This window comes from Dasypus novemcinctus, chromosome 17 (genome assembly GCF_030445035.2).
Source record: "Dasypus novemcinctus isolate mDasNov1 chromosome 17, mDasNov1.1.hap2, whole genome shotgun sequence".
Lineage (NCBI taxonomy): Eukaryota > Metazoa > Chordata > Mammalia > Cingulata > Dasypodidae > Dasypus > Dasypus novemcinctus.
In genome coordinates, this window is record NC_080689.1 from 24,538,989 (window position 1) to 24,562,589 (window position 23,601).

The 23,601-nt window shown below is 38.0% G+C and overlaps 1 protein-coding gene across 1 annotated transcript in view; it reads right to left on the minus strand.

The window, feature by feature from the left end:
• Window positions 1–23,601, minus strand: part of HEATR5B (HEAT repeat containing 5B) — a 147,505-nt gene that overhangs the window by 13,405 nt on the left and 110,499 nt on the right. Inside the window, exons 28-33 of the mRNA XM_058278392.2 lie at window positions 18,800–19,037; window positions 17,561–17,815; window positions 14,532–14,659; window positions 10,633–10,777; window positions 9,866–10,132; window positions 7,899–8,123 (exon numbers count right to left, since the gene is read on the minus strand). Coding sequence (XP_058134375.1) covers window positions 7,899–8,123; window positions 9,866–10,132; window positions 10,633–10,777; window positions 14,532–14,659; window positions 17,561–17,815; window positions 18,800–19,037 — 1,258 coding nt within the window. The remainder of the gene's footprint in view (window positions 1–7,898; window positions 8,124–9,865; window positions 10,133–10,632; window positions 10,778–14,531; window positions 14,660–17,560; window positions 17,816–18,799; window positions 19,038–23,601) is intronic.

Sequence of the window (23,601 nt, forward strand, 5' to 3'; positions counted from 1 at the left end):
CTAGCTTCCCACATACGAGGTCCTGGGTTCAATTCCCAACCCCAGTACCTCAAAAAATATATATATATCCTTACTCTTAGGAGATCTGTGAAGTGTTTAGGGTTAAAGGATTATGATGACTTAAATATATTATCAAACTGCTTAACAATAATAATAATAATATTAACAGTAATACTATGTAGATATATAGATGGAAAACAAATGTGGCAAAATTTTAACTACTGGAGAATCTAGAAGAGCATCCTGGAGTTCACTATAATATTCTTGCAACTTTTTTACAAGGTTTAAATTTATTTCAAAGTCAAAGGTTTGGAAAGTGAAGAGTGAGTGATTCATTACCTCTAGAAGATTTATTTACATACCTGAGTGTGTGTTTAAACATGTAAATATATATATATATATATATATATATATATATATATATATATATATATATATATATATACAATTTTAGCAGAAGATTTATTTGATTTTATAACAGGAAATAAGATTTCCATAATGGAAATTCTGCATTATGAAACTTTACTAGTAAAACAAGAGATTCTTGGTCCCTACTTTAAACCTGATTATGACTCCTGAGAACGCAGATCAGGGCAGAATATCTTAGACAAGTTAATCCTCTTATCATACTTTTAAACTCATCTCACATGAATGATCTAGCTGAATGAAAATATCAAAATCTTCCCTTATAATTGATATTATATATATATATTCATTAATATATATGTCATAGATTATATATTGTGTATTGACTCTGAAATTCATAAAAAATTGAATATTTATAATTTTAAACAAATTCTCTAAAATAAACAAAAAACCAAATTCTTAACTGTTTCTTGTTATTCATATCTATTTATCTATCTACACATATACGCACATATTTTAATAGAGAGATATGACATTTATTATATCTTTAGTTTGTTAAAATCTACCTTAAAGAAGCAAAATACTAAAATATGTCCTTAATATATAATTAATGATAGAGCTAACATATAACCCATTAAAATGAATTGAACTTTTCCCTTCCAAATACGTAATATTTAAAAATCTTTTTCAGATTTTAAAAGTTATGTTCATTGTTCAAAATATAAAATGGATATGGAGAAGAAAAAAAAACTTGTACTTCTACTACCCAGTAATATTTTATTGTTAAGACTTTTGTTTAATTTCATCTGGTCTGGGTTAATCTTTATAAAATTAGCTAAAAAAACATGATCTTCAATAGATATAATGGTTATATAATTCAAATAAGCACACCACCATGTAACATACTTTTTCCTACTGCCAGAGAGTTGTGTTTATCACACATATTCATTAGTTTAAAACAGCCTATCATATAACCATGAAAATTTTTTGATGACAACCAAAAGACATGAATTCTTAAAGGTTTTTGTACATTTCTTGGAGAACTGATGTCCTGAAAGTTCAGTCACTTCAAATGTTCTTTAGTAAAATGCTGTTCTCCTCATAAGCATTCTAGCAGTATATTGTCACATTTTTTTTAAAATTTCAGTCTTACAGGTAAAAATTTATATTACTTTGTTTACACTTGCATTTCTTTGCTACTAATGTGGCTTAATTTTTTTTTTATGATTAGTGGTTATTTCTACTTCCTTTTTTACTAATTCTTGTTCTTTCTTCTACCTGCTATTGGGTATTAACCACTTTTCCTTCAGGTCCTCTTTATATATTAATGATATCACCGCTGATGAATATTGCTGAGGTTTTCAGATGCCTTTTTAAAAAATTTTTTTTAAATTTATTGAAGTATATCACACATACATAAACATACATAAACAATAAGTGTACAGTAATAGTTGTGAACTTACAAAACAAACATACATAACATCATACAGGACTCTCATTCCTCACCCTACTACCAATACCTTACGTTGCTGTTAAACAGTTTTAATCAATGATTAAAGAACATTGTCATAATATTACTACTAACCAAAATACTTTTCCCCCAACTCATGCTATTATTATTATTACCTTTATATCATTTATATATGAGCATTCATAAACAATAAGTGTATAGTAAAAGTTGTGAACTTAACAAAGCAAACATGCGTAACATCATACAGAGGTTCCATATCAACTGTCCACCAACACCTTGCATTGTTGTGAGATGTTTGTTACAAATTATGAAAGAAGATTATCAAAATCTTACTACTAATTATAGTCCTTATCTTACATTTGATGTATTTTTCCCCCAACCAACCCTATCATTTTTTAAATATATTTTTTATGACAGAAGTTGTAAACTTACAAAACAATCATGCATATGTGTAGAATTCCCAAACAACACCCATCAATCAATACACCATACCGTGGTAAAGTATTTGTTACAGATAAGATAATATCATCTGATTGTTACCACGGCCACAGTGTACATTTGCCATGCACTTTTCATATTGCCCCATTATCTACACAGTACATCTTTGGCATAGACACAAGAATATTGTATTATCACTGTTAACCATAGTCCATAGGTCACTCGAGTAGTATTTTTCCCATGCTTCCCCACATTCCCACCACCCTGCAATAGTGATGTACATTTTGCTCTTCCTCACAAAGGACACTCTTGCATCTGTACCATCAACCACAATTCTCACCAACCTCTTGGTTTACTGTGCTATTCAGTTCCTAGATTATTCTCTAGCATTCTGTTAACTGGCATTTACATCCCTAGACTGCCATTTTCAGCCACATCCCCATTTATAAACTAGCTGTTACTCACTATGTGTTACCATCCACTCTACATTTCTACACTTTCACAGTGAAGCTAATTAAAACTTCTACATACATTAAACATCAGTAGTCCATCTCAGACCTCCTCTTTTCTCCTTAAAAGAATCCACCACCTACCACCAGGTCTTGAAGATATTTTCCTGATTTCTTGTAGGAGCTTTATGGTTCTTTATTTTATTTTTAGGTTTTTGATCCATTTCGAATTAATTTTTGGATAAGGTGTGAGATAGGGGTCCTCTTCCCTTCTTTTGGCTGTGGATATCCAGCTCTTTCAGCACCATTTGTTGAATGGACTGTTCTGCCCAACCTTTGTGGGTTTGACAGGCTAGTAAAAAAATCACTTGACCATACGTGTGAGGGTGTTTCTGAACCATCCATTTGGTTCCGTTGGTCTATGTGACTGCCTTTATGACAGTACCATGTTGTTTTTACCACTATAGCTAGGTAGCACAATTTAAAGCCTGGAGATGAGAGTTTTTTTTTTTTTTAAGATGTGGCTGGCTACTCAGGACCCCTTACCCTTCCAAATAAATTTGATAATCGTATTTTCAATTAAAAATAAAGGTTGGTGAAATTTTTATTGGGATTGCATTGAATCTGTATATTAATTTGAGTAGAATTGACATCTTAATGATACTTAAACTTCCAATCCGTGAGCATGGATTCTTCCAGTTATTTAGGCCCTTTTTGACTTCTTTTAACATTGAGTTGCAGTTTTCGGAATACAAGTGCTTTACATCACTGGTTAAGTTTATTCCTGACTATTTGAGTTTTATCTATCATATTTATTTTCATCACTCTTTTGACATTTAGTTAATTATATTGATATAATCTTCATTTCTAGACTCTCTTCCAGGCCTCTCTCTCCTGTCTTTTCTTTTCAGGCTTTAGCACAACCTTTAGTATTTCCTGTAAATCTGGTCTCTTGGTTAGGAATTCTCTCAGTTTCTGTTTATCTGTGAATGTTCTAACCTTGCCCTCATTTTTGAAAGACAATCTTGCTGGATATAAGATTCTTGGCTGGAAGTTTTTCTCTTATAGTATCTTAAATATATCATACCATTGTCTTCTTGCCTCCATGGTTTCTGGTGAGAAATCAGCACTTGATTTTATTGAATATCCCTTATATGTTATGCATTGCTTTTCTCTTGGTGTTCTCAGGATTCCCTTTGTCTTTGGCATGTGACTCTCTGATGACTTTGTATTTCGGAGTTGGTCTATTCAGATTTTTTTGGATGGGAGTATATTGTGTTTCTTGGACATGGATATGTATGTCCTTCAATAGGGTTGGGAAATTTTCTACCATTATTTCTTCAAGTACTCCTTCTGCCCCTTTCCCTTCTCTTCTCCTTCTGGGACACCCATGATACATATGTTTGCATGGCTTTTGCTATCACTTAGTTCCCTGAAACCTTGTTCAATTCTTTCCATTCTTTTCTTCATCTGTTCTTTCGTATGTTCACTTTTAGAAGCCATTTCTTTAAGCTCACCAATCCTTTCTTCTGCCTCCTCATATCTGCTATTATATGATTCCAATGTTTTTTTAAATTTCATTGATTGCACCTTTCTTTCCCATATAATCTGCTATTTTTCTATGTATGCTTTGAAATTCTTCTTTGTGGTCATCCAGCGTCTTCTTAATATCCTTAATCTCTTTAGCCATCTCAATTAATTTATTAAGGAGATTTGTTTGGACATCGATGATTAGTTATCTCAACTCCTTTATGTCATTTGGAGGCTTATCTTGTTCCTTTTACTGGGCCATAGTTTCCTGTTTCTTGGTGTGGCTTGTAATTTTTTGTTGGTGTCTTCGTATCTGGCTTACTAGAGTATTTATTCTAGGTGCAGTTTTTCTCTTTAGTTTTCTCTTTCCTGCCCTTTCTCCCTTGCTGGTTGTGCAGTAGGAGCCAAGGATGTAGTTGGCGCTATAAGCTGTGGAGGCAAAAGCAGTGCTCATTGCCCCAGGGACCAATGAAGCTTCTCCCAACTTTCTCCTTTGCCAGGGGAAGGGACTGAGTTACAGCTGTGTGAATAATCCAAGTCATGCAGGACTAGACTGTCATTGCCCAGAGAGACTGACGAAGCTTTCCATCCCTTTCTCTCCTGCCTAGGGCGGAATGGAGCTGTAGGTGTGGGCAGTAATCTATGCAGTGTGGGGTCAAGATGACCACAGTCGTCCTGGTAGATTTCTAATTATTCAGTCTGTGCCAGCCAAACGTACCTGCAGGTACCTGTATAGACCGGTGCAGAGCCTACCAGCCTACCTGCCAGAGGTGGGGCTGAAGCCTAGGTGGGCTGCAGGCTGATCTGGGTGACAGAAACTGGTTCCTACCGTCACTATGATTTCTGCTCAATTGGGCTTCTCCTCATGCTGGGGCAGAGTCAAAATGGTGGCTACAGGCCTCTCTCTGACCTGGACAGATTCATACTTTAGCTGTTCTTAGTATTCCATATTGGGGAAATGGAGCTTCAAATTCCAGCCACAAAAGAGCTCCCAGGGCGGCTTGCGCTGCCAAAGTAGGATAATCACCAGCTTCTGCAGTTTGGTTATTTCCCGGAGAGGCTGGCGCAGGACCCCCAGTTTCCTCCCTGCCGAAGGTGGGGCTTGGGCTTAGGCTAGAGCTGCAATCTGATCTGGATTTAAAGAAGTCGGTCCCTACCAGCACTGGGATTGCAGTCCGCCCCACCTCCCTTCGCGCCAAGCGTGGAGTTAAGATGGAGGCTCCCAGCCTCTTTCTGACGTGGACAAGTTCAACCTTCTGCTGTTCTCATGATTACATTTTAGCCTGCCAAATTTCATCAGTAGCTGAAGTTGGTGCCCAATCGTCTTTTCCTCTCCTGTTTTTGGGAAGTGGAGCTTTCAATTCCAGCCATGAAACAGCTCCTGAGGTGGCTTGTGCCTCCAGTGGAGGATGGGCACCGGCCTCCGAGGTGTGGAGCACTCTACTTACGAGTCTTCTCTGCAGATGGGCAGTCTCCTCCAGCCATTCCTTTAAGGTCTCCTGGAGCCCCCAAACAGGTGCTTCAACTAGCTCCCAATAGCTCTGGGTGTTTACTAACTGCCCTGTTGCAGGAGCTGACTCTAGGAGCTCCTTACTCCACTGCCATCTCGCTGATTGTCCCAGATGCCTTTTTTCAGCTGCCTTTTAATGTAAGATGTTTTGATGGGCACATGTTAATTTCTACACAGCAAACAGACTGATATATTCCTTAGTGGCATCTTCCATTGACATACACAGTCTACTGCCATTTTGAAATTAAAGATTCACCTATATTTTCTTCCTATTTTTTAAATTGTATGTTATCATTTTAATTTACCTGGAATTTATTTTGATATATAACATAAACTGAGAACCTAAGCTCAATTTATTCACAAACAGCTGACATGAACCATTTATAGAATAATGCATGTGCCTTTATCACACATTATATTCTCACATGGACAAATGTCTGTTCCAAGGCAATGCATTCTGTTCTACTGCCTAGCTGTTGATTCTTGTGCTTGCCCTATAGTTTCAGATAATGTGAAACTGTTTTAATAGGTGGTATGGCAAATCTTTCCTTATTAGTCTTTATTTTTAGTTCTTGTACATTTTTTAAAAACAAATAAAACTTAAAGAAAAAGTTACACACAGAAAAACAGACAAATATGTATCTCCCAAAAAGCAAAAACTTTTAAACATGAAAAAAGTTCAATTTTGCTAGTAAAATGAGAAATGCAAATTAAAACAATAAGATAGTACATTTTACCCATCAGATAGCAAAATTTAAAAGTCTGACAATACCAAGTGTTGATAAGTATGTAGGAAATAGGAATGACAATATATTGCTGATGGAAGTGTAAATTCATAGAGCTAACTGGAGAGAAAACTGACAATGTCTGATAAAATTAAAATTAAAATGTGCTCCTAAAGGGTGTGGAGTTTTTATTTTTGGAGTAATGAAATAATCCTAAAAATTTTTTGTGATGATGAATATACAACATTGTGATTGTACTAAAGTTACTGATCACTCACTTTAGATAGAGTGTAGAGTATGTGACGATATCTCAATAAAACTGCTTAATAAAATAAGTAAATAATTGCACAAGAATAGCCAGAAATAGCAGCTATGTACAGCAGGAAAAACAGAGAGAGATTGAGAGGTGAAGAATTTTTTTGTCTGTGTTTTATTATTATTGAAATAATGAAAATGCTCTAAAAATGACTGAAGTAATGAATGCACAACCATATGATAATACCAAATAACCACTGTTTGCACACTTTGGATGAATTGTATGCTTCATTAATATGCATCTATAAAATTGATTTGTTAAAACAAATTAAAGTGTACTATCAATTCTACTCTTATGTGCATATCCTAGAAAATCTCTTACAGCACATAAGGATGTTCTCTGCATCAATCTTGGCAATTGGGAAAAATGTGAAACAACAGAAATATCCACTAACAAGGGACTGGATAAATAATAATAAATACATACATGGAAAAACTATAGGAATTAAAAAGACTGAATGAGAGTTTTATATATCCACATTAATAGATGTAAAAAATTTATTGTTCAGTAAAAGAGTAGAGGTAGAATGAGATATTATGATATTAATGTAAATCTAAAAATACAAACAGAAATGCTATATATTCTGTATGGTTACTTAACTCTGTATATAATACATATACTTATTATTAATATATAAATATATTAACCTATTGACACATTATTAACATAGAATTACATTTAATAATGTACAGAGAGTATATATTTCTGAAAGGAAACATAAAATCAAGACTGTAGTTCTATTCGGGCATACAATGGGGTAGTGAGAGATACTTCATCACCTTTCTCTTCTGTTCTTGAAGCAAACATAAATATCAAAAAGAATTCTGCATTTATTTTCTGAAATTTTCTTTTCTTTTTTTAATTTTTGAAAACCCCCAACATTCATTCAAGGTCTAAAACAAGGGCAATTAGACTCAACAATTCAAAAAAAGGGACAATAAAGTTCACATCTAAAAGATGACTAAACACCTATCTGAGTTGTTTCAAAGTTATATGCAGTTTTCTAACAAGCCTTTTCAATTAATTAATCAATCAATTAATTACAGAGCAGATAATCTAATAGATTAAAATGTCAAAACTATGATTAGGTTACCTGGTTGAGAATATTCTAGGATGCATGCGAGAGTGCTACGAATTAGAGCCGTCCATTGTTTTTGAGTTTCCTCAGTTTTAACCATTGAAAGTGTTACAATACTCTTAATCCCTTGAAGAGCTGCACTGACTGGTGGAGGAACCTGATTATCTGCAGACTTTATTGCTGTGTCTTTCAGTATTCTTGCAATTAAAAACAGAATAGTTGGCAGGATTGTCATACATCCTGAAATAAAAACAAATTAGAATATATCATAACAATGTCAGTTTCTGTACTGCAGTTGTATCAACTACTTATAATTTTTGGAATTGATTGTAGTTTAATATTATTTCTCTTCCCTGTTTTTCATTTACTGCATTATTGTTACTATATTCACTGCTTGATAAGGAAAATAAAAGGCAACTTATTTTGAAAGACCGGATTAGAATTTTCTTCCCTTTTCCAATTAGCCTTCATTTTATTCCTTCTAATTTTCACCTTTTTAATATTTCATGCCCTTCAAAATAAAAATGAGAAAGGAAGATAGAAAAACAGAAGGAAAACACTATCACATACTTTGAGAAGCATCTGAGTGACTTGGTTAAACTTATAGCAATTCTAAGACATGTAATCAATCATCGGCATATTAAAATCAGCCTAATAAAGTCAGGAAATGGGACATGGAGCTGCCCTGGATGGTACTTCAGAGGCAATCACCGGACATTGTAAATCCTCACAGGGCCCACTGGATGGAATGGAGGAGAGTATGGGCTATGATGTGAACCAATGTATATGAGGTGCAGAGGTGCCCAAAGATGTACTTACAAAATCCAATGGATGTGTCATGATGATGGGAACGAGTGTTGTTGGGGGGGGGAGAGGGGGGGTGGGGGGATGGGGTTGAATGGGACCTCACATATATATTTTTAATGTAATATTATTACAAAGTCAATAAAAAATAAAAAATAAAAAATTAAAAAATAAATAAATAAATAAAGTCAGGAAAATGAAAGGAGTACCGGCATAAGCAAAGAAATGAAAGAATCCTAGAATTTGCACCAGAAATGGCTTTAAGGTCATCAAATGCAACCTCCCACTTTATGCAGGAATCCTTTCATCCCTCACATGCAGTTGTAGCCTCTGCCTGCAAAAGTACGATGATGGAGAATTCACTACCTTCCCCCTATTTTAGCTGTAAGGGCTAGAAAGGTCTGCCTTCCTTGTGTTAAGACAAAATTTAACTATGTATCTATTGATACTAGTTCTTCCTTGTAGATAAAAGGGGAAAATTTGACTTTTCTATCCAATAGAATACCTTCCTATCAAGTATCTGCAGAGAGCTATTAGGTCTGCCCTCAATTTTTTTTTTTTTTTTTTAGGTACCAGGACCAGGGATTGAACCCTGTGGGAAGCTGGCACTCAACCACCAAGCCACATTGGCTCCCCTGAGTTGGGTTTTTCCTTTGTCTGCTTGTTTGTTTTTGCTTTTTTAGGAGACACTGGGGACTGAACCCAGGACCATCCATGTGGGAAGCAGGCACTTAACTGCTTGAGCCACACCCACTCCCCTCAATCTTTCCTTTTTCAGCCAACAACCCACAGCTTCTTTAGGGGCTCCTTAGAGTTGGTTGTCATTCTCTCTGACATTCTTAGTTTGTCAATATTGATCAAGAGTGGTAACCAGACCAAAAAACAAAGGGTTTAATGATTTCACCTTTAGTCTATCTGGTAGCATTCAAAGTCTTCCCCCAAGTTGTGGTTCTACTTTTTGCTGAAGTTTGTTTGAAATATACCTGAAAAGAGCATCTTAGGTTTTTAGTTTTTTAAATAGGGTCCTGAAGACAAACAAATCCCTAAAAAACTAACTTCCCATTTCAGATCTGAAGCTTAAGAGGAAAGTGAAGCATAACAGTGCTTAAAATCAAAGGCAATCTCATCTTTGTCTATTGTAATAGAATGCATTTCCAAATCCCTGATCAATACTGTACCAGCAGGTGAACAAAGGGATGGTAAGTCAGAAAGGATGGTAACTGTGGCTGCCACCAGACGGGCACTTTCTTCTGAGAGTCGAGTTTTAGTGGCTATGTGACTTGGAGAGTCTGACATCTTGGTACTGAGATGTGGCATATGCCGTACTAAAATGAACATCAACAGCTCCATCGTTGCAAATACAAGAGATTTCCCAGGAATAAGGCCACCACTGTCACCTCCTTCTCCTAATATAGGACTGGATTCTTTTTCCATATCATCTTCATCTTGAGTAAAAGAAAATTTGGTGAAATTCACAACAAAAAACAAAAAAGAAATAGTGGTTAAAACAATACGGCAAGTACATTTGAGAAATTCTTTCAAAAGGAAATGTCTAACTAATGCCACATATTTTCCCGCAGAATAATTCTCTGTATTACTAGAATTCTGTGTATTGACCTCTCTTTATAATCAACAGAATATTCATTTCTTTACTTGGAAATTTTGTTTTGTTAGGTATTGATACATACACATACATATTAGGAATAAAACATATTTTAATATGCTTAGGAACATATTCCAAAATAGGAACAAAACATAAAAACTGACACTTTTGAAGGTGAAAAATAGTATACTATTAGCAATTTCTCTTGGTTTATTCTAGTAAGAGCAAAATAAATTTCAAGTCTTCAAAACGTACGCTTACATTTTTTATTACAAATTTCCTAGCATTAATATTTAAAATAGAGTACACTACTTCAAAGTTAGTGTAATTTCTGGTACTTACTTAAAGTGTTTCTTTTTTCTTGTAAATAATCCTGAGCAGCTCTTACTATCTGTTGTACAACCCCAGTAACCAGGAGCTGGACAGATGGTGGATTCCAAGTCAGTAGAAGGCGGTGCAAAACGCTCAGCAACTCAACACCAATCAGCTATTATAAATTAATAGTTAATTTAATTTTAATTTCAAAGGACCATTTACATTATTGAAATCTGAGAAAATACACAAGTAAAGATAAAGAAACTTGGTAGCTAAAATTAATATATAGGACTATATAACAAAAAGAACATTTATAACAATACAAATAACCAGTGAAAGGTGGTCACAATTATCCCAACATATTTTCAAGCAACAAATGGCTTTATTTATTTACATGTTTAAATAAGCTGCATACTCAAAGATGACCATTCCCTATTCCTTTCCTTTATTTAGGCTAAACAGTATTGCTACAGCCTGGTACCAACAGAAATTTATGATTTCCAACGTAAGCCAGTACCCAAGTGTTGTCTACTGAATTGTCCAGGCATTTTGTCTACCGAATTGTCCTTCAGCAACCAAACTTTCACCATCCACTATAAGCCTCTTTCTCCACCATCTTCCACATCAAACCCATCCAATAAACCTGCCTCAAACTAAAAAAAGAGCGAGGTGGGGACGACAATGAGTTAATTGCAAGCAAAGCCACCTTAACCTCCGTCCTTAAGATCAGAGGTGCCCAGCCTTTACCTAAGGCTGGTGAATATTTCCTCATGTGCTCCCTATCCCATCCCACTTGACTTCCCAGGGATTCTTCAAGCACCTCAATCACACCTTACATGGCTTCAATCTCTTCACTCCGTTTAGGCTCTCTTTCCTTGGTACAAGTAAAACACTCACGTCTTCGGCCCCCCCAAAAAAAGACTTCTCGGCTTCAACCACTTCTCTCTGTTTAGGCTTCCTCTCCTCGGGACAAGGCAAACATTCAAGTCTCCCCCACTCCCCCCCAAAAAAAACTCAGATCCCTACATTTACCGCTAGTTCTCCTTTCTCTTTCTCTTGTTCTGTCCTTTCCCAGCTCAGATGCTTCCACTTTAATCATACTCTCATTTATTTCTTTATCCCTACAATCTGACTTCTACCCACTATGAAACTGCTCTCCCTAAGGTCGCTAATAACCTCTTCTAACCTTATTTATTCTGTCCTTATTTATTGAACTTCTGTTTCTTTTGACACTGTTGCTTTCCCTTCTTGAAACCCCTCCCTTGTCTTTTATAACTATTCTCTTGTGGTTCTCTTCCTGCCTCTTGAGTAGTATCTATTGTTGATTTTTCTTCCTCTTCTCAATCTTTAAATGCTATTTATCCCTAAGGTTTTATTCATGGCCCCCCTTTCTTCTTCCTTTATCCAGTTTTCCTAGACTTGTGTACCCAGCATTTCTCCTGAATTATGACAAAAGCCTTCCTGCCTCTCTCCTCACCTTCTCTTACTGTACCAGGCAACCTCTACAAGGCTAACAGGGCAATCTTTCAGAAACACAAAGCAAATCCCATCATTCCTCTGTTTAAATACTTTCAATGCTTCTCTATCACTTTCGGGACAGGGTTCAAACGCCTTAACATGCTATAAAGAAATCTTCATGATTTGGCCTTTACTCTGTTGCCCAGGCACATCTACCTAGCAACACCCACATGTTCCATTTAGCTCAGCCAAGGTAAATGACTGTAAATGCCTTTGAAACTGTCATGTTCTCTCATGCCTCCAAATCCTTTTTTTTTTTTTTTAGGTGAAACAGACTATCATTTTGTAAAAAGATACATAGATCACACAGAATGTTACATTAAAAAATATAAGAGCGAAGCAGATTTGGCTCAATGGATAGAGCGTCCGCCTACCACATGGGAGGTCCAGGGTTCAAACTCAGGCCCTCCTGACCCATGTGGTGAGCTGGCCCATGCATAATGCTAATGCACGCAAGGAGTGCCGTGCCACACAGGGGTGTCCCCCATGTAGGGGAGCCCCACGTGCAAGGAGTGCGCCCTGTAAGAAGAGCCGTCCTGTGCGATAAAAGTGCAGCCTGCCCAGGAGTGGCGCTGCACATGGAGCACTGATGCAGCAAAGACGCAACAAAAAAAGAGACACAGATTCCCGGTGCCGCCGACAAGAATATAAGGAGACACAGAAGAACACACAGCGAATGGAAACAGAGAACAGACAATTGGAGGGCGGGGAGGGCAGGGTAGGGGAGAGAAATAAAAAAAATAAAAAATCTTAAAAATATATATATATATGAGGTTCCCATATACACAATTCCCCACACCCCCCACTCCTCTCACAACAACTTCTTTCATTAGTGTGGTACATTCACTGCATTTAATGAATACATTTTGGAGCACTGCTACACAGCATGGATTATGGTTTATGTTGTAGTTTACACTCTCTCCTAGGCCATTTAGAGGGTTATGGCAGGATTTATAATGTCCTGCATCTGTCCCTGCAATATCATTCATCCAACTCTATTTGCTGTTCTTTCTGGAAAGAAAACCCATTCCTCTCATGTGCTGCCTTACTGATTCTGTTTTTAACGTATGATCCAGTTATCTTCTCTGAGAAGCATGCTTTACTTTCCTGTGATAATTTTGGTGCTCCTACTCTCTATTTCTATTATACCCTTACACGCAGCTAACACAGCACTTATACTGTACTTATCTCCTACTCCAAATGTAACCTTAAATTGTGTCTAATGCAGAACACGCACAGAATAAAAACTGGGTGAATAAATACAATTGCTGAGTGAGTTTACCCTGACAATGTTGAAATCATGCAATCTAACTCAGACAACAAGATTTGGGTGCAGAGTCAGTCAGTGAGTAAATCTTGCAGTCATGTAGTCATCTAGTTGTGTTTTGTTTTGTTTTTTGGTCAGCATCATGTGCAAAACTGATTTTTTTTTTTTAAGATTTCTCTCCCCTCCCCCCACCCCCCCAAGTTGTGTCCATTTGCTTCGTGTTCTTCTGCGGGAATCTGTGCCTCTTTTTGTTGCATCATCTTGCTGTGTCCGTGTGTGCGGTGCCACCTGGGCAGGCTGTACTTTTTTTGCGCTGGGCGGCTCTCCTTACGGGGTGCACTCCTTGCTCACGGGACTCCCCTACGCAGGGGACACCCCTGCGTGGCAGGGCACTCCTTGTGCGCATCAGCACTGCGTGTGGGCCAGCTCATTACACGGGTCAGAGGCCCGGGGTTTGAACCTTGTACCTCCCATGTGGTAGGCAGATGCCCTATCCATTGGGTCAAATCTGCTTCCCTGCAGAACTAATTTTGATATAATAAAATGACAGCAATTTTGTTTTTTATCTGCTTGTCTCTTATGGAAAATTACCCCAGGTGAAACCATGTGGTATTGATGGTGTCAAAAGAGATATTTATTATGAAAATCAAGAAACTCCTAAATTAAAAAGAATGACAAATTCAGTAGCAGCTTGGTTCTGTAACATGAATCAAGTCTTTTAAATAATCCACAGATAATAGAAAAAGGAATTCACTGAACTTTTTAGATGAGTATTTAAGAGCAAAAGTTTTTCATTAAGTAAGAGAAAACATTATCACGTATTTTAAAATGATATAATTTATTTTAAAAGCTCTATAAATTATTTCAGTGCTATATTAGTGAATGACTAACTGGGACTGAAGGTATTCTTTATATTTTTAGTGCTACTTGAGTGCTAATGAACAAATCAAAGAAGGTATGGTGATTATCTCTAGCCTAGCTCGGTCTGGCCACCTAACATTCAGTATAAGGTCTTAGATGTAATATTACATAATATTATTTATTATGTAATATTTATTTTATATGTGAGAAAATTGTCTTAAAATAAATCTGATGAAAACAAAGCACACAATTAATCATCTATTATATAAAAATACTGTACCTGATCTTCTGCAATATGGATTCGGGCATAAGGAGAGTCTAGCAGGGTATGTAAGGCCTGTAAACATGCTGTAACATGTTCAATAGGCTCCTCAGGTCTAGGGGAACAAAGAAACTGTATGCTCACGCCTGAAATATACAAAATAAAAACAGGGGTTTGGCCACAGAAAACACCTCATATTGCTTTGACACCACACATTTTTCTGTTTTCCTCTGTTTTTCCTACAGATACTTTAATGTAATTTTATTAATGCTGTAAAATAAAGTTCAAAATAGTTTCAAAACTACGCAAACTCAATGTAGATTGTGGCTTGGCAATTAATAATCAAATTGTGGAAAGGCAGATCCCAAGTCATCCAAGTGATTATGAAGATATCCAGTTTTTCATTTCTAGGACCTTTAAAAATAATACACTGGGAGTGGATGTGGCTCAGCAGTTGAATGCCTGATTCCCATATAGGAGGTCCCGGGTTTGGTCCCTGGTGACTCCTACAAACAAACAAAAAACCAAACAACAAACAAACAAACAAACAGAAACACAACTCAGGGGAGCCGATGTGGCTCAGTGGTTGAGCCCTGAGTCCCACGTACGAGGTCCCAGGTTCCATCCCTGGCCCTGAGACCTCAAAAAAAAAAACCAAAACACAACGACAACAAACCCCAGAAACATTAAGGATAAATCGATGAAAATTATAAAATAACTTCTAATTAAATGGTTGCCAAACAATTTTTCATACATACAAAGTTTCTTAAATGGCAAGTTATAGAGAGGCACAATGGACATCATGGATTGCAACTGCTCTTAATATGCACGAGGGTAAGGTCATTGTTTTGGAAGTCTTTCACATTTTCATTTATGAGAGCTACTGATGAATCCTTTCATTATACCTTACCAATTGTGTTTTTTCCCCCTCAGGAAACACAAGATCACTAAGCTACACACGAATGTATAAATTCTTGAATGTTAAAAGAGCATCTATAAAGTAATTATAAATTATGATCTATTCAAATTTGCCTTGAGTTTGCATTTTATTTTTTCTTCATGAGACAAACTTCTAAATGTCAAGCAAAATGAAAACCCAATCATTGGAAAAACAAAAGTTGAGTATTTTTTCTTGAAAATTATTCAGTATTCCTCTGCATGTGATTATGAGAGCAAAAATTTGAAAAAGTAGGTTTTTTACATGTGTGTGTCTTGAAATATAATTTATTGAAAAGAAAAAACTCAGTCACTGCACACAATTATTTGAAATGATGGCACTAAGAGAAGAAGCAACTAACAGAAGACTTTTTAAACAAAATTTCCATCATAGAAACTATGGGTGGTATACTTCCTTCTGGGCAGAGACAGCTTCCAGCTGGAGATGGTTATATTTGTACAGTCTAATGTGCTTCTCAATGTTATTGGGAACAACTCCCTCACTTGATGAACTGCTGCTAGATACCTCTACTCAGTATCTGCCATGACATGATCCTCACTTAATTCCTTCCTGGTATCCTTGAGTTCACAGCTCTCGTTTTCTCTCAGGCACTCTCTCTTATTCAGTTCAGTGGTTTCTTAACTCTCTCTGTTAGGCAGAGCAAACCTGAAAACTTTTATTCTTTGGGGACTTCCTCGCTCCTGTCTGGTTTATTTTGATTAAGTTTCGGTGTCTAAAAGGAAGTTTAGGCCAGTAAAGGCAACAGCCACAACGCAGGTGAGGATGAGAAACTTCATGGTTGTCATGATGATTATAGAGGCAATCTGAATTGCTGTGCGACAGAGTAGGCGTGGGATCTCGCCAGGTGTTTGACTAGCCTTTCTCTGCCTTGCTTGACTGAGCTGCAGGAGCATTCAAAACGGCTGGCGGCAAGGCTGGGAAGGACTCTGGAACAGCCAGGACAAAGGCAATTTCCGGCTGGCAGAGAGCCAGCTGGCAGTTCCCAGTGGGCAGTGTTCATCAACACCTGAAATCTATGACGACCAGCCATGGCATGTGGGTGCAACTGCTGCTGTGCACAGCACAGCCCTCCTGGAGTGCCTCACCGCAAAAGGACTAGAACTCGCAGGAAATGCATCAAAAGATTTAAAAGTAAAGCCTATTAACCCTCGTCCCTTGCAACTTGCTATTCATGGAGATGGAAGACCTGGACTCTGATCAAGGCTGTAATTGCTGGTGGTGGTGGCATTCCACATACCACAAATCTCTGACTGAAGGCTATCTAAAGGATCCCCGGATTCCTGTTATCTCTGGACTCTAAATACTTTAACAGCTGTCCAGTGCTGGTGGTTTTAGGGGACTGGATTTCTGTGAAAAAAATTATTTTGTCTTTTTGTAATTCTATTTGAGCTAGTTGGAAGTTCAGCTTTCCAACCAACCAAATTTCTGCCTTTGATTCTTAACCATATTTAACTGTTTCCTTCAAAAAAGCTATTGATTCTCAAGTAGTGGGTTTTGACTGAGTTGACTGTTTTAAAACAAAACTGTTAGGATTTTAATAGTGATACAGAAGTTATAGTAACTAACATTTGGTTTTGTATAGACATTATTTCCACTCTGGTAGATAAGCACAATAACCCCCTTACACCCCTTCCCCTCAAAAAAAAAAAGATGATTATAAAACACATCAGAAGAAAATACACTTAGGTCTGAATGCAAGCTTCACTGTGCTCTCCTTCTGAAATCAGACAGGTCACCCTCTTGGCACAGCAACATATCTTCACAGACATGGCTGCTCATCCAAGTGTTGAGCGTCCGGAGTTTATGTGGGGTCTGTTTACATAGGCCTGATTAGTGGAATCAATGACCACATGGTTGAAGTCAATCCCCAGAAACCCACCCCTCCCAGAGGTCAGGAAGGTGGGGCTGACATCAAGACCAGTTTTGAAATATTTAATTTTTAGATTAAAAAAGTCAGTTAACAATTTAGAATGTGGGCTAAAAAAAAATCCCTTTCTGAATAGTGTTAAGCAAAATTTTCTATAGCATTAAAATGAAAGTTCTGAATTTTCAGAGGTGCATCTTGGAATATTTAATATGGCACACCTACCTAGAATCAGATGCATTCTGTCTTTGTTAATTTCTGGCAAAGATTTAGTACTAGGTGTTGCTCCTGATGGCTGGTTTAAAATGACAGATGTAGAACGTTTTTGTGAACCAGATATTGCTGCTGCTTCTGTTGACTCTGAACATGTAAATCCTGTGCTATTTAACCAAAGTGCCACAGCATGAAGAACCGGAGCCCACGAATTCCGGTAGTGAAGCCGAGCTGTATCAATAGTCTCAGGAGTATAAAATGCTCCACCTGTAAAATAATCAAATCAATCTAAAACATTACATTCTATTACAAACATCCACTCATTTATGAACAACTACTTTACAAATACCTGTTGCATATAAAAGAATGATCTGGTCAAAGACAGCCTCCTCTTTACAAAGCCACCCAAACTAACCTCTTTCCTACAGATGCTAAACTGTGAAGGGCCTAGCTCTTCCTCACTGATAGGTATGTATCCAGCCTTTCCTCTGCCACTGGTGATATCACTAAGTATCCTTAGTCTTTTCCTAACCTGTTGTCACAGAAGCCATCTCTTTGTTGTTGCCTGTGACTCCAGGAATGCTTATCATCTCTTTCCACCACAGCCAGAGACTTCTGTCTTTTCTTCTCCTTTTCTACTCTTCTTCCCTGCCACCTGTTTCCACTATCAACACTGAGGACTTCTTCATCTCTCCTTGTTATCATGATGGATGAAGGAAAGAAAGAAGGAGGAACCCCATTCATGTTGTCATTGATATATGGGTTCTCTGACCAGGACTGATAATACATTTTTAAATTGGAAAAGTGTTAATAATAATTTTTATAGTTATTTCCATAGGAAAACCAAAGCAGAAACAATATACAAATGGACTGTATGAACACAATTTAAGAATTTATATGGAAATATATATTTACTGACCAGTTCAGCAATATACTTCACCATCGTTATGCATAATGACTTCCTATACATAGTTATTTAGAGCAACCGAGTTCATACAGCTATTTACCATAACAAATTTTTCCTTTGGCTAAAAAGTAACTTGATGCTGTATCTTGAATCCACAAATTCAACATAGAAAACATACTCTAAATGCGATAAAGTCTATAAAGTCAACTTAATTAAGGTCACAGAAATTTAAGATGTTGTTATTGTATTACTGTTATAATTGATGCTAGCCTAGTCCATCAAGTCCATTTTGTTAATTACTACTTTAAACTCCATAAGAGCAAAACTCTGAATGCAATACTTACCATCTGGGGGGAGCTGGCTAGCAAATTCAGCTGGTAAAGTCAAAAGTGCATAGTCTTTTAATGCTGCCAGCCACAGGCGGCTGAGTGTTGGTAGCTCAGGTTGCACAAGTGTTATTAAACTATCTGGTGGCAGTTCATCTATGGTGCCATAGTCATCATCATCATCATCAATATTTTTAATTGCTCTTTTTGGTTTTGACTCTGCTTCCTTTTTAATATTCATAGCAACCACATATACCTAAAGAAATAGTCAGAAACAGAAAATTGCAAGGCATAAAAAAATGAGATATTTTAGGTCATTATAATTACACAGTCCTATCACTGTTAGGAAGTGAATCGTATCCCCAACAAAAGGCATATTCAGCTCACAATCCCTGGCCAAGTCGGTGTGAACTTTTGACCTTCAAAGCTGTTATTAGTTAAGGTGTGCCCAACCTGAGTGAAGGTAGGCCTCAATCCAGTACAACTGAAGTTCTTATAAGCAAAGGAAACTGGAAATAGAAGCAGCAGCTACAGTCAGCCAAAGGCTGGAAGTCAATGGAACCTCAAGGAGACAGAAGACACCACCGCGTACACTGCCACGTAACAGAAAAGACAAAGAACCCCCAAGATTGCCAGCCAGCTAGAAGCTGGGAAGGAACCCTGGGAAGGAAGCAAGCCTTCTAGCCTCTGAAGCTATGAGCCAATAAATCCTGTTGTTAAGCCAACCCACTATATCAGACTTGTTTTAGCAGCTGGGAAACTAAAACAATCATCAAAAGTAACTGATTAGATATACAAGAAAGTACGCAACTTTATGATTTCCTAATAACCACAAATAATTCCACCTGCTTTGGAGGCAATCTTTTTTTATTGATTTGACTTCTATTACTCTCTCAGCATTTTCTTTGATTAGGCTTCTCCGATTTTCCCCCCTTGTTCTACTTTACAGACCTCTCTTTTTGTGGTCTTTTTTTTTTTTTTTGGCATAGGCTATAACTTCCTGTTTGCTGCCTCCCCTCTCCTAGACACATCAGACACAATTAGATAGCATTCAGAGAAAGAGGCTGAGAGGGGTAGGTGACCAGAATATTCCTGACAACCCCTTTTAATATAGTCTTTTTTTTTTAAGATTTATTTTTTATTTATTTCTCTCCCCCTTTCCCCCCCAGTTGTCTGCTCTCTGTGTCCATTCACTGTGCGTTCTTTTGTGACTGCTTCTATCCTTATTGGCAGCACTGGGAATCTATGTTTCTTTTTGGTGCGTCATCTTGTTGGGTCAGCTCTATGTGTGTGTAGCGGTGTGTAGCGCCATTCCTGGGCAGGGTGTACTTTCTTTCGCGCTGGGCGGCTGTCCTTAAGGGGCACACTCCTTGCGCGTGGGGCTCCCCTACGCGGGGGACACCCCTGCGTGGCACGGCACTCCTTGTGCCCATCAGCACTGCGCATGGGCCAGCTCCACATGGGTCAAGAAGGCCCGGGGTTTGAACCATGGACCGCCCGTGTGGTAGGCTAACGCTCTATCCATTGGGCCAAGTCTGCTTCCCATTAATATAGTCTTTATATGATATTTAGCAATCTAGCATTTACAATAGATAGCAGAGCCAAGAATAGTATTTGCTAGCCACATATATTATCTGTATCCTTTGTCCCTAGTTTGTGAACCATAAAGATGTACAATAGCAGCTTTCCAGAACTTAATTTTAAAATTCTTCTTTGCTGAGTTATATTTGTGTCTTTTGGTCCTTATATATAAATTTAGGCTCTGGCAACTGGCACATACAAAGCTGAATAACACATCAACAAAAAAGAAAAAAAGGAAAGGGGAGAAATCAAGCAAGAAAGAAAATTTCACTAAATAAAATCTCTAGAAAATTGTTTTCTCCCTATAGTGTTATTTTCATTGTACCTAATGAGCTAGTCCACGTATCTGTAAGCTTTTTGAGGACACGGACGTCCTCTCTATTCCTACACTGAGCATCCTGATATGACATGGAGAAGGCATTTAAAAATTGACTAAGTTTTACAGTTATACCATAAATAGTTTGAAAAATAGTTTTAAAAATTATTCCACATTTTCATATTTTTTATAATTTATTTTGCTGCACAGATAAAAAATTTTGCATTTAATTTTATCCACTTATGGATAAAAGTTTATCCTTATGATTTAACATATCATAAGGTTTTCCCATGTAAATACTAGTTTTCACAAACATTCTTCTTAATGGCTGCAATGGATGATCCATAACACATCTAAACAACTTTCCTGGAGTTGAAATTTTATATTTACTTCTTCTTTTTTTTTTAAAGATTTATTTATTTATTTAATTCCCCCCTCTCCCCCGGTTGTCTGTTCTCTGTGTCTATTTGCTGCGTCTTGTTTCTTTGTCCGCTTCTGTTGTCGTCAGCGGCACAGGAAGTGTGGGCAGTGCCATTCCTGGGCAGGCTGCACTCTCCTTCGCACTGGGTGGCTCTCCCTACGGGGTGCACTCCTTGCACGTGGGGCTCCCCTACGCAGGGGACACCCCTGGGTGGCAGGGCACTCCTTGCGCGCATCAGCACTGCGCATGGGCCAGCTCCACATGGGTCAAGGAGGCCCAGGGTTTGAACTGCGGACCTCCCATGTGGTAGACGGACGCCCTAACCACTGGGCCAAGCCCGTTTCCCTATATTTACTTCTGATTCTGTACTTAGGCTTGAGAATCTAAGATCAAACATAGATTTTATGGCAAAAATGTTCTTCATATTATAAAAATGCCACAAGTAAACATTTTTAAAAAAAATTTCTCCCCCCTTCCCAGTTGTCTGTTCTGTGTGTCCATTTGCTGCGTGTTCTTCTTTGTCCACTTCTGTTGCTGTCATTGGCACAGGAATCTGTGTTTCTTTTCATTGCATCATCTTGCTGTGTCAGCTCTCCATGTGTGCGGTGCCATTCTTGGGCACGCTAACTTTCTTTCGCACTGGGCGGCTCTCCTTCCCAGGTGCACTCCTTGTGTGTGGTGCTCCCCTACGTGGGGGACACCCCTGCGTGGCAGGGAATTCCTTGGGCGCATCAGCACTGCACATGGGCCAGCTCCACATGGGTCAAGGAGGCTCGGGGTTTGAACCACGGACCTCCCATGTGGTAGGCGGACGCCCTATCCATTGGGCCAAGTTCGCTTCCCACGAGTAAACATTTTTGTAAATATACCTCTTCTCCCTATTTTGGACATTTTTCTGTAGGATAAACTCCCAGAAATGGAATTACTGGGACAGTTATTATAAATAAATATTTTTTTAAAGATTTTTAAAATTTTTCTTGCCTCCCCCCCTCCTCTCTGTGTCCATTCACTATGTGTTCTAGGTCTGCTTGCATTCTTGACAGCACTGGGAATCTGTGTCTCTTTTTGTTGTGTCATTTTGCTGCATCAGCTCTCTGAGTGTGCAGTGCCACTCCTGGGCAGGCTGAGTTTTTCGCGCAGGGCGTGCTCCTTGTGCGTGGGGCTCCCCTACACAGGGGACACCCCTACGTGGCACAGCACTCCTTGCACGCAGCAGCGCTATGTGCGGGCCAGCTCACCACATGGGCCAGGAGGCCCTGGGTTCGAACCATGGACCTCCCATAACATAGCTTGGATGCTCTATCAGTTGAGCCACATCTGCTTCCCTGATTATAAATATTTTTATGTTTCTGAATAGACACTGTGCCAAATACTTTCTAAAAGGGCTCTATATTCTACATTGCTACCTGAAATATATGAGAATATATTTTTAGACTGCCCCCCTAAGATGGCTCCCTTGTCTGTTTGCTCAATGCTTTTTTCTCATTGTTTACACTTCTTGTCTGCTTGTTGCCTGTTTTTTTTTTTCTTTAGGAGGCACCAGAAACCAAACCCAGGACCTCTCATGTGGGAGGCGGGCACTTACCTGCTTGAGTCACATCAGCAACCTGCTTATTTTGTTGTTTTTGCTCATTGTCTCCTCATTGTTTTTGCTCAGTGTCTGCTTGTTGTTTGTATGTCTTCTTTAGGAGGCACTGGAACAAAACCCAGGATCCCCATGTGGGAGGTGCTCAACTGCTTGAGCCACATCCACTACTAGACTTTGTTTTAAAATAAGTTTTAAGTTTATTTCTCTTATTATTAATAGATAGTATCCAAGGTAAGTTTGGGTAGGGTTCCTCTCTTGGCCCAAGGTGATGTCTTAATTCCAGATCTTGGCTTCCATGGTTTTCCTCCTAAAGCTGTTTCTCCTTCAATTTTTCCTTTCCATGTCCCTTTTAGTCCAAGCTAACAGTGGTTTTGTTTATACAGTTTCCTCAAAAACCCTGTTGGTTTAGCATGCAAGAAGCAGGGGTCCAAGACATCAGACAGTTAGACTTCCCACAAGTCTTTCTGAGATAACTGCATCTTCAATCCTGATTTGCAAGTTCCAAGTTTAGCAAAGTCCTCCAATGGGGCACTTTTATCTGGAAGCTTGATTTCCAAAGGCTTGGAATTTCCAGAATCAGTTACTGGGTTTTTTTTTTTTGTGCCCAACAATTCAGTCCTTAGTATATCTCTCTCGTCTAGCATTTTGCTATAAGCTGCAAGCAGAAGCCAAGCTGCATTCTCTGGGTTTACTTTGGAAATTTTTTCCAGCTAAATGCCCAGGCTCACTATTTTCAAATTCTGCCTTCCATGAAACTCCAAGAGTTAATCTTGCTAAGTTCTCTGCAACTTTAAAACATGGATCGCCTTTCCTCCAGTTTCCATTAATAGTTTCATCATTCACTTCTAAGACTTCATAAAAAGTCTCTTTAGCATCCATATTGCTATCAACAGTCTCTTCAGAATGATCTAGGC